Consider the following 10,835-nt stretch of genomic DNA (forward strand, 5'->3'; position numbering starts at 1 on the left):
CTGCTGCCGGCCCGCACTCCATGGCTTCTCCGGCGCCCAAACGCCGGCGTCTCGGCTATCTGGCCGCCCTGCTGGCCTTTGTCCAGCCGTCGCTGCAAGACTACGACCCGGTGGCCAACTTCTGCCGCCGATGGGGCCACCGAACGGCCGTGGTGAACGATGTGCTGTATATCGACGGCGGCATGTTGAATTGGCCGTCGAACAATGCCGATATTCTGCCGACCAACGTGACCAGTGAGTACACCCCCAGACTCCAGACTGCAGCCCCCGCCTGGGAAACGCCTGTTGTGCTCGCCAGTGCGACCTCACCTGCATGAGGGAGCCCTGTCCGCTCCACTGGCCCCTTGCATATGCAGTCCCCCCCCGGCCGGCCGGCCGGCTCCTCCTCCTCCTCTCCCCCCCTGCTAACCTGCTAACCCCCCCGCTCCTAGACACCTTCTTCTTCAACCAGCCCCTCAACTCCTTCTCCGCCTCGGCTGGCATGCCCCAGCTCTACAACAACATCACAAAGCCCGGCTCCGCCCCCAGCACCTCGGGCGGCGCGCTCTGGGGCGACTCCGTCAACAACAAGCTCTACTTTTACGGCGGCGAGTACACCGGCCAGCAGCCGCCGCAGTCGCCCGCGCTGTGGTCCTACGACATCTCCGCCAACAACTGGTCGACCGTGGCCTACGACAAGCAGTTTCGCCTCAACGGGCTCAGCTACGGCGCCAGCGCCTCGCCGCCCGCCTCCGGCATGGGCTACTACTTTGGCGGCTGGCAGAACAACGCCACCTCGGCGTCGTGGTCCAACTCGGTGCCCGTGGCCACGGCCAACCTGCTGACCTACGACATGGACGCCCGCTCGTGGCAAAACTCGTCGGCGCCTGACGACGGCCTGCGCCGTGCCGAGGGCGTCATGGTCTACCTGCCCATGAGCGACCAGGGCATGCTGGTTTACTTTGGCGGCGTCATTGACGAATACGCCAACGGCACAGTGCGCGCCCAGGAAATGGACACCATCCTGCTCTACGACATTGCCAATGCCCGCTGGTACACCCAGCGCACCTCGGGCGACATCCCCGCCAACCGCCGCCGCTTCTGCGCCGACGCCGCCTGGACCAAGGACCGCTCCTCGTACAACATCTACCTCTACGGCGGCGCCAGCGCCGACCCCGACGAGCCCGGCTACGACGACTCGTACATCCTCTCCATCCCCTCGTTCAAGTGGATCAAGCTCTACCAGACCGTCGGCGGCAACAACCACCACTACTCGTCCAGCTGCAACATGGTCTCCAACGGCGCCCAGATGCTCATCATCGGCGGCACCTTTCCCGACACCTCGGCCTGCGACGTGCCGCACAAGTGGGGCACCCACAACCTCGACACCGGCGTCAACAACCCCAACAACGCCCCGTGGTACACCTACGTACCCACCAAGACCGTCTACCACGTGCCCAGCCCCGTGGTCTCCGTCATTGGCGGCAACGCCTCCGGCGCCGCCACCCTGGCCACGCCCAGCGGCGGCTTCGACCACCCCGACCTCGCCAGCTACGTCACGCGCACCGCCGCCCTGCCCACGCGCACCCCGACCAATGGCGTGCCGGCATCCGCCCGGCCGTCGTCCGAGCGCGACAACTCGCTGTCCAGCGCCGCCATTGCCGGCATCTCCATTGGCGCCGTCGCCACCGTCCTGCTGCTCGCCACCGTCGCCTTTGTCATGCTGCGCCGCCGCCTCATGGCCCAGCGCGCCCAGCAGCCCGCGCTGATCCCCTTCATGCCCGGCGCGTCCGGCGCCGCCGGCGCCGCCGGCCAGCCGCCCCAGTCCTCGTCGCCCGGCATGGCCGCCGCCGCCTGGGTCTCGCCGCAGCAGGCCGTGCCGTCCGCCCACGGCGTCTACCCGTCGATGCTGGCCAGCGGCGGCGGCGGCGGCGGCTCGTCGTCGTCGCCCGCCAGCCCGCACTCGCAGATGGGCGGCATCCAGGCCCACGACGCCGTGTACCTGGCGGCCCAGCAGCGCCTGCCCGTCGAGCTGCCCACGGCTGAGACATACAACTACCAGCCGCCGCCGCCCATTGACGAGCCAGTCCAGCTGTCGGATGACAGCCCCGTGTCGTCGGCGTCCGATGACGCGGATGTCTTGCATCTCAAAGACCGCGCGGCTGTGGCGCCGCCGCCGTGATAATTACAGTGGTGGGAAGGGGGCGGCGGCCGGCTGGACGGGGACGGGCAGGACGACGTGTTGGTGCGGTCTTGCTTCTCTTCCCTTCCTAACCCCCCCCCCTACCTTTTCCTTAGCTCTCTGAGGAGAACAAAAATATGTATTAAAAAAAAGAGAGGTGCGGGACACTCGTGGCGTCTTTCTCTCTTGTCTGCTTTTCTTTCTTTTTTTTTTTTCCTTACTTGTCTGTTCTTATACCTTTCCTCTCTCTCTCTCTATCCCCCTCCCTCCCTTTTTTCTTCTTCTTGGTGTCTGATGTTTTTCTTTTCTAATAATACCACGTCGTTTATGATTTTTTCCCCCCTTCTTCTGCCATTTCATTTCCATCGCCCTCTTCATCTCTCTCTCTGGCATTTCTTCATATATTACACACTTCATCTCCCTCTCCCTTTCTCTCTCTCCATCTACACCCTACTCTCTTATAGTTCACAGACTAGCTTAATTAAACATACTCTGCATACTCTACCACCCTAACTATATACTTGACCCTCTCTCTCTCTCTCGCTCTCTCCTTGCTTCGTGACCATGACTTTCCAACTTCTCCCGTCTCACACCAGCGGCACATTCTCGTTCTTCAGCGGCGATCCATCCCCCTTCACGCGCCGCCCAAACATCAGCGACACAAAACTCTTCTTACTCTTAACCAAGCCATCGCCCTCCGACCACATCTGCGGCGACCCCGAGACCGCCCTGGCCCGCGCCGACGCCCGCATCGACCCACCCGCGCCCAAGGCACCAGCGCCTGCACCGCCCATCGCAGCCGTCGCCGACGCCCACGTCAGCGACACGCCGCGCCGGGGCCGCGTCGGCGTCTTGGGCGAGCCCCACTTGGACGCAGACCGGACATAGGGCTGCGGTGAGCCCAAGTCCAGCGTGCCGTTGGCTGCGGCTACGCTGGCGCTGAAGACGGCGCGCTTGCTGTCGGTGCTGTGGCGCGGCGGAGAGAGGGTGTCTGCGTCTTCGTCGTCGTCGTCTGTAGCGGTGGCAGTGGAGGGGTCGGTAGGGTCCAGTGCGCCGAGGGCGGGGCGAAGGCCGACAAAGGACTGTGTGGGGGGAAACAAGAGTTAGCGCCGGCTGGGATACGAGGAGGGGCTGTGCACGGAGACGTGGTTGTTGTAGTGTCTTGGGTGGTTACTGTGGATTTGAAACGTACCTTCATCCTCATCAGACTACGCGACGGTATATGCTCGCCCGGCTTTGTCCTGGCAGGCGTGACTGGCGCGTCCAGCGGAACCGGCGCGGCGGCACGCGAGCGGCGCTGGGAGTCAGCGTGGCGCTGGCGCTGGAGGTCGTTGAGCTCATGCTGCAGGGTGGTGTTGTTGTAGCCGAGGCAGTCGTCGGGCACGGCGACGAAGCGGATGGTGCCGCGCGACGGCGGCACGTTGATGGTGTCGCGGACGACGCGCTGCAGGAGAATGGTGTTGCGGCGGTTGGCCGACTCAGACACCTGGCTTGGCTCGGCGTAGAGCGTGAGGATGTAGGCGGGGTCCATTGAGCCGCCGTAGACCATGCAGACGCCGTGGCGCAGGGAGAGCGCGATGCTAGCGGCCGGGCGCTTGTAGCGCTTGGAGATTTGGATGGTGAGTTCTTCGAGGATGGGGCATTCTTTTTCAATCTGCAAGTGGTCAGTGGCTGGGCGATGTCTGGGATGTTGCGAGAGAACACTTACATGTACATTGGTCAGCAGATCTACCATTACTACTGACGCCTGGCGTATAGACTCTTCGTCCTCCCATCCCTCTCTTTCCATCTCGTGGGACTGCTTGTGGGTATTCAGCTCTCCCACAGTGTCGCGCACGGGCAAGGCCCCAGGCGTCTTGCCTGGAGAAAGACTTAACCTGTCAAACGCCGCCGACGGCGAGCCAGTGGAACTCTGGCCGTACACAGCAGAGCGCGGTTTGATGACTGACTTGCGGCTAATGCGGCCCGTGTACTCGTGGGTCTGGGGGACCACGGGTATTCCATACGGGTTAGTAGACAAATTGACACCGGGGCGGGCCGGAAGGGAAGGCGGCACAAGGCGCGGCGGATACCCCACAGCCGGGTTCGCAAACGGGTCCGCGGCGGGCGCGTCCCCAGCCGCAGCCTCGGCATTGAGAGGCTGCACCGACGCGCCGGCATGGCGCAGCATGGGCGGGTGGCCCGAGGCGTGGCTGGCGCGCGTCGTGAATGAGGGCTGCGCACCGACGGGCGGCAGGTGCTCGTAGTTTCCTCCGCAGCCGCGTATGCCGGCGGTCACGCGGTCCTGCGGGTTGCGCGCGAGCACTAGGGCGTCGTCGGGGTCAATTTGCTCGAAGATGGTGTCCTTGAGGGCGAAGGGGCGCAGCGGCGGCGGGATCAGGTTCGGCGCGCTGGCCGGGGCTGGGGCCGGAGCGGGCTGGCTGCGGGCGGAAGTGGGCGGGATTGACGGGGTGGTGTCGGCGTTGGCAGATGGCTGGAGCAGGGAATTGGGATTGGGAGAGTCGGTGGGGCTGGTGTGATACTTTGAGAAATCGACGCTTGTGCATCGCGAGGTGTCTGGGTCCGGAGGAGGTGCACCGGCGGGTCTGTCTGCCCCTGTGGACGTGGGAGTTTCCCCGACACTGAGCTCCGGGCTCGCACGAGGGCCAGTCTCAGCATTGGCTTCGGGACCCGCGTCAACGCCGGTCTCGGCACCAGACTCAGACAATGGCATGTTGCAGCTCGTAACAGGCTCCATGGACGATGATTCAGACGTTCTAAGCGGCTGGTGGCTCCGGAAAGCCCTGCTTCTGAAAAAGCCAAACGAAGACATTGGGGCAAAGAGGCAGGAGAAGCCAGTGCCTAGATATATACAGTAGAGATATATATATACGACTCGGGCCGGCAGCCACAATGCAGTCACGCGGTGGAGCTCTCTGTCGCTAGCAACAAACAAGAACAGACGAAACCGAAAAGAGACGGAAAGGGTGCAAGAGTCCCCGCCAGACAGCGGCTGCCTGCAGACCAACAAGCCCCTAGCTCTAGCTAGGCGGCGGTCCGGAGCCCACAGCGCCGGAGCTCTTTTGGAGTGGGGATCGCTGGATATACACGCGCTCGGAACGGGGCTGGTGCCGTGGCTTCGGACTGTGCGGCTACGCTGGCAAAAGATGCTTGAGAGCCGGAGTGAGTGGGATACCAAGGCAGTCTCACGGGGCTAAAATGAGGATGATGAGGTTTTGTGGGAGGAGGAAGGCCGTGGCCTCGAAGCGGGGGAAGTCAAAAGATGCAGGAGACGCGTTCTCAGGCGCGGAAGGAGCAGACCCACCGCGTGCCTGCCGTGAGCGGGTTCCGGCGTGGACGCGTTCCTTCCCCCATGCTAGAAGCCAGAAACTCCAGTCCTCTAGCTTGCGTGACGGAGATCCAAAAGGCCGATACAGCAACTTTGGATTGAAAGAGCAAACTACAAGAAAAGACCAAGCAGACGCTGCCATGAGATTAATAAAGAAAAAGAACCAAGCTACAGCTACAGCCTTGTCCGTCCTATTCCACCGGAGCCCCGCCACATGTTCGCCACTCCCCCTCCCAAACGCCTACATCCCATACCACCGCTGCCTTACTTCTTTGGCTCCTCGCGACAGCCACGGCCACGGCCACGCCAAGACCCCGCTTTATCCGCCACGAAGCCGAGCAGGACGGCCGCAAGGACCAGCACATGCAGCGGCATCAGCGCCACGGCCAGGCCGGCGGCTGCGCGGGACTGCATGCACAGATCGGCAAAGTTGGGGGCCGAGAACATGCTAACATGCTTCCACTCGCAGCTCCACGTATGCACGGTCTCGGCCCCTCCGCTGTTGGCCGTGTAGTGCACAATTACGGCGGTCATGGCGGCAACAAAGGATAGCAGTGAGAGGGCTGCGCTGGCTGCCACGATAGTGCAGGAGGGCTAGGGTATAGGTTAGCACAGGAGAGAGAGAGAGGGGGGGAGAGGTGCCCAGAAGGAAAAGAGGAGACTCACGTTGCGAGCGCGCTCGAGACCGGCGGCTACAGAGCTCAGCACAGTCACCACGGCACCAACGACAACCATGGCGACAGCCGGGCGGATGTTGAAGCTGGCGGGCCACAGCGGCAGGAGAAAGTCGGCAGCGAGGTGGGTCTGGTTGTAGACGTGCAGATTCTTGGCTGATAGGCCAAGCATGGCCACCGCAATGGCCAGCGACAGCAGGTTCAGACCGGAGCGCAGGCCGACAAAGGACTTGACGACGGTGGACGGGATCGACAGCTCGGAGGGGCCAGTGGGAGCCGGAGAGGGGGTGAGAGTCCCGCGCGAGGAGGCCTCGAAGTCGGACGGGGGAGGGAGGTCTTTGGTGGACATGGTGGGAGATGCAAGAAGCGACGGGCGAAGACCAGCAACAGCCGTGGAAAAGAAGACTAGAGAAAAGAGAAAGGTAGAAAAGAAAAACAAGATGCAAGTGAAGAAAAGAAAAGAACTCTGGCTTCAAGTGTCCCTCGCTCACATCTTAAAACACGGCCGGACGTTGTGTCCTTGATATAGAGACAGAGCCGAGGGGTCTTGCAAGCCCGTTGCACAAGTTCTCCCCCCCTCCCCTGCCGTGTGTTATTTTTATCCTGCCACACGCTCTTCCCGCCGGGCCAGACTTGTCTGCACATGTCCGTCATCTCTTCTGCCAGGCGTAGAGTCTTGTGCATCCTAGTTGATCCTCTCCTCTATACCTGATTGGCTGCGAGTCAGTCATATTCTTCAGATGGCCCCTGTAAGACCAGGGCAAGCTGCACTCAAGCGCCAGAAACGGCCAATCACCAGATGCTTAGTCTTCCCTGGCTGGCTAGTCAGCTTTTCTTCAAAGAACTCAAGAGACAGGATGACGGGTGCTTTGAGACAATGTTTCCATTAATAGCTGTGTAGAGATATGAAGAAGAGCGGAAGAGGGCTGACAGGGCGGCTAAGGACATTCGAAAAAAAGGAAGAAAAAAAACAAGACAAGATCCCCCCATTCGATGCAAACCCTAGCTAGGAGCTAGGTCTTTCCAACAGGCCGCCTGGGCTTCCTCGACAAACTTGTTTCCAAGTCATCCATTTCACGCTGGAGGTCTTCTTGGCTTGGGTTTAACCTGCTGTACTCAAAGTCCAGCACAACAGCGCCGCCATCGTCGCGGATAATAAAGTTTTCGCAGTGGACATCGCAGTGCTCTATGGCGAGCAGATGAAGCCTCTCGAGTGCCCTGCGACATGCACCGACGTCGCCATCGTCGTCGTCGTGCGCAAATGCGTACATGCCCAGGGCTGCGGCTTTCCTCTGTGCGTCGGTCTCCAGGCTTAATTTATCCGCGCTACGGCGGTCCCGTTTTCTGCCACGCCCTGGCGGCGGAGGCCTGCGTGCATGGCGCCCGTCGACTTTTTCCAACAGAAACCCGATGCCACGGCCCTCGGCATCGACCACGTGGGCCAGGAACTTTGGCGCCACAGCCGCGGCCAGGCCCAGGTGGGCGTCGACGGCGGCCGAGCGGCGCGGCACCAGCGGCGCAGGCGGCCGCACCTGCTCGATGCGGCAGTACACGGTGGCCTCGTGGGCCAGCAGCAGCGCGTGGCCGTCGGTGGACGCAATCTTGGCCACGGCCGTGGGCGGCGCCGGCTGCGCGTGCACCGGCACCTGGGCCTCTGGCGGCCACGCGCACTCCAGCACGTCCTGGGCCAGCGTGCGCAAGGGCCGCAGCGCTGAGAGCGCGATGCGCGTCGGATGCCACAGCGGGACCGGCTCCGAGCTCCGGCGCAGTACGGGGTCGGAGAAGGGTGGTGGCGTGGGGAGACAGGGCGGCGCGGGCGGTGCGCGGTGCGCGGGCGACGGAGGCAGCGGGATCCGGCGGGGCGTGGGAGGTAGCGGCGGCTCGGAGGCGGAGGCGGGGTGTGGTTGGCGGGGCGGCGAGAGCGGCGAGAACGGAGCTAGTGGTGGGTCCATGTTGGCGGAGGCCAGAGCTGGAGGGAGCCGGGAGAGATGAAGAAAGGGAAAAGAAGAGGAGGAGAACAAGGAGATGATGTGGAAAATTCTTCACGCGCTGGGGGCAGGAGCAAACGGCAGACAGACAGGGTGCCTTCCGTGTGTTGTGTTGTTGCTTGGGGAAGCTGCCAAAACGAGATGCACCTTCTGGTTGGGCAGGCAATGGGGAATAAGTAAGTGGGAAGAGTGGGAAAGTTGTTTGTGATTGGCGGATTAACCACGACGACGACAAGAGAGACGACGACAATAACGAAGACGACGATTATATGATGACACCAACGACAAAGACTCGCAAACATGGCCTGGCCTGCTCTCTGCGCCTCTCAAAACACTCGCTCTCACGCTCACATCCACATCTTGCTGGCCGTGACTCGCTCCATGACTCACAAGAAGCCAAAAGCCCGCACTAGATGCCCGGCCGGCCTGCTTTTCGTGCAGCGCCACCTGGGCTGGGGCACTGGACAGGGCCCCTTGTGAGCTGCAAGCCGCCAGGGGAAGATATTGTCTCCCGTGCGGCCCTGGTGGTTGTCTGGCTTGGAGGAGGACACACGGTGGTGATGGTGTCGAGACGAGCAACCCTTGGCGGTGAAGCAAGTCTAACCCTAGCTCTGCTAACCCTGGCAATCAACTGTCCAAGCCTGCCCCTGAACAACAGACAGGGTGTCGCCTTCTGAAACAGCCGCTAACTCTGGCGGTGTCTAGCCCAAGGGGCGCTGTAAGCACCCTGAAGCCGCTGCTGGCAGCCGCTGTATCCAGCCGACAGGGCTCCGAGCCCACTGAGCCCCTTCTCCAGCTTTTGTTGAGAAGCCAGCCTCAATCCTCAACCCTCAACAGGCTCGTCTTTCTTTCTTTGTACGTTGGAAGTTTTCGCCAGCCACTGTTCGCTTTGCTGTCTCTCTCTTTGTTTTTTGCGTCTTGGTTTCGCCCTCGTGCGCTTGTCTCTCCCTCTTGTTTCGCCCGGCCGCCCGCTTCTCCCGTCTGACGTCACCGCATTCCCGTGCTCTCCGCCCCGCCGCTCGCCCCGCCGAAATCGCGCACGCCTGCTCCACCATGACGTCGCTGCCCCCGCCGACGCCGTACTCGCCGACCGAGCTGGCCCGGCTCTACCCGTCATCTCTGGCCCTGCAACAAGTTCACATCTTCCTGCGCCACGGCGAGCGCACGCCGATCAAGCCGCGCTTCGCCCACCTCAACCACCCGCCGCTCTGGCCCTACTGCCGCTACGCCCGCACCATGCGCGCCCTGATCAGCCTGCCCGCCCCTGCCGCCGACTCCATACCACCGCCCCCCGCCGAGCTCCTCTGGCAGCGCAACCTGCAGACCCTCTCCGCCGCCGACGGCACCGCGCAGCCGCACCCCGCCGGCCCCGACCTCTGCGCACCCGGCACGCTGACCGACGCCGGCCGCGCCAGCACCCACGCGCTCGGCGCCCACCTGCGCCAGCTCTACGTGACCAGCCTGGGCTTCCTGCCGCCCAAGCTCAGCCAGTCGACCGACCTCGCCCTGCGCAGCACCGGCGTGCCGCGCGCGCTCGAATCGCTCCTACACGCCGTGGCCGGCCTGTACCCGGCCGCCGCGCGCGCGGCCGACCTGCCGCCCTTTGCCGTCACCCAGACTGCGCCGGCCGACGAGACGCTGGTGCCAAATACGGCCGCGTGCGCGCGCCTGCGCCAGCTCGCCGAGGCGTTTAGCGCGCGCGCGGCCGTCCGCTGGGACGCGTCCCCGGCCGCTGACCGCGTGCATGCGCAGCTGGCGCGGCACCTCGCAGGGTCGCCGGACGCGCGCGACGCAGCGCGCATCGGCGTGGCCTCGCGACCGTCGGCGCTCGGCGTGCTCGACAGCGTCAACGCCAGCCGCGCCAAGGGCACGGGCGCCGCCACCCGGCTGCCGCGCGAGTTCTACCACGCCGACGTGCTGGCCGGCCTGGAGGCGGCAGGCGTCGACGAGTGGTTCGCCATGTACGCCGAGAGCGCCGAGGCGCGGCGGCTCGGCTCCGGCGCGCTGCTGGGTGACGTGGTGGCGGGGCTCGTGCGCGCGGCCGAGGGCGGCGATCCGACTGCTGCGGGCGGGCCGCCGCCTAAGATGGCGCTTGCCGGCTGCCACGACACGACGCTGGCGGCGCTGCTCAGCGCGCTCGGCGCCTTTGACGGCCGCTGGCCGCCGTTCACGAGCCACGTTGCCGTCGAGCTGTTCCGCGCCGCTGACCGGCCGGCGCCCAAGCCGCAGGGGCCCAGCGGCAGCCGGACGTGGGCCTGGCTGGGCGGCAGCACGGCGCGCATCGGGCGCACGCCGACAGCGGAGCTTGCGGGCGCGCAGCGCAAGGCACTGGACGGATATTTTGTGCGGGTGCGGTACAATGATCGGCCGCTGGTGGTGCCGGGGTGTGCGGCGGCTGGGCGGCATTTGCCGGGGGACGAGTCGTTTTGTACGCTGGTGAGTTTGTGACCCAAGGGGGGGGGGGTTCTTCTTCATTTTGTGTTTGCTAACGATGGATGCCACAGGCCGCTTTCAAGGAAATCGTCGACAACATCACGCCGCGCCACTGGAAGGCGGAGTGCGCCAGTAACCTCGACCAGCCGGCGATTCCGAGCACGCCGGAGCCGGCAGGATACTAGACGTGGGCCTGACCGACGGTCCGTTGATGGAGGGTATCCAAATGCACGGGGAAGGAGGTTTTCTTC

At 63.9% G+C, this 10,835-nt stretch overlaps 5 protein-coding genes across 5 annotated transcripts; 2 read left to right on the plus strand and 3 right to left on the minus strand.

The window, feature by feature from the left end:
* Window positions 1-20: 20 nt before the first annotated feature.
* Window positions 21-2,161, plus strand: BROUX77_005912 (uncharacterized protein; the record flags this gene model as incomplete). The annotated part of the gene is made up of 2 exons (XM_073750838.1): window positions 21-234; window positions 432-2,161. 2 exons carry the CDS (start codon window positions 21-23, stop codon window positions 2,159-2,161), a joined length of 1,944 nt encoding a protein of 647 aa, XP_073603782.1.
* Window positions 2,162-2,748: 587 nt separating this feature from the next.
* BROUX77_005913 (uncharacterized protein) lies at window positions 2,749-4,973 on the minus strand (the record flags this gene model as incomplete). The annotated part of the gene is made up of 3 exons (XM_073750839.1): window positions 2,749-3,243; window positions 3,354-3,815; window positions 3,870-4,973. 3 exons carry the CDS (start codon window positions 4,971-4,973, stop codon window positions 2,749-2,751), a joined length of 2,061 nt encoding a protein of 686 aa, XP_073603783.1.
* Window positions 4,974-5,753: 780 nt separating this feature from the next.
* Window positions 5,754-6,512, minus strand: BROUX77_005914 (uncharacterized protein; the record flags this gene model as incomplete). Its single annotated transcript, XM_073750840.1, has 2 exons — window positions 5,754-6,083; window positions 6,156-6,512. 2 exons carry the CDS (start codon window positions 6,510-6,512, stop codon window positions 5,754-5,756), a joined length of 687 nt encoding a protein of 228 aa, XP_073603784.1.
* A 664-nt stretch (window positions 6,513-7,176) lies between these two features.
* On the minus strand, window positions 7,177-8,115 carry BROUX77_005915 (uncharacterized protein; the record flags this gene model as incomplete). The annotated part of the gene is made up of 1 exon (XM_073750841.1): window positions 7,177-8,115. One exon carries the CDS (start codon window positions 8,113-8,115, stop codon window positions 7,177-7,179), a length of 939 nt encoding a protein of 312 aa, XP_073603785.1.
* Window positions 8,116-9,204: 1,089 nt separating this feature from the next.
* BROUX77_005916 (uncharacterized protein) lies at window positions 9,205-10,769 on the plus strand (the record flags this gene model as incomplete). The annotated part of the gene is made up of 2 exons (XM_073750843.1): window positions 9,205-10,587; window positions 10,656-10,769. 2 exons carry the CDS (start codon window positions 9,205-9,207, stop codon window positions 10,767-10,769), a joined length of 1,497 nt encoding a protein of 498 aa, XP_073603786.1.
* Window positions 10,770-10,835: the final 66 nt, after the last annotated feature.

This window comes from Berkeleyomyces rouxiae (assembly GCF_048999995.1).
Source record: "Berkeleyomyces rouxiae strain 22BRR77 chromosome Unknown BrBRR77_ptg000007l, whole genome shotgun sequence".
Classification (NCBI taxonomy): domain Eukaryota; kingdom Fungi; phylum Ascomycota; class Sordariomycetes; order Microascales; family Ceratocystidaceae; genus Berkeleyomyces; species Berkeleyomyces rouxiae.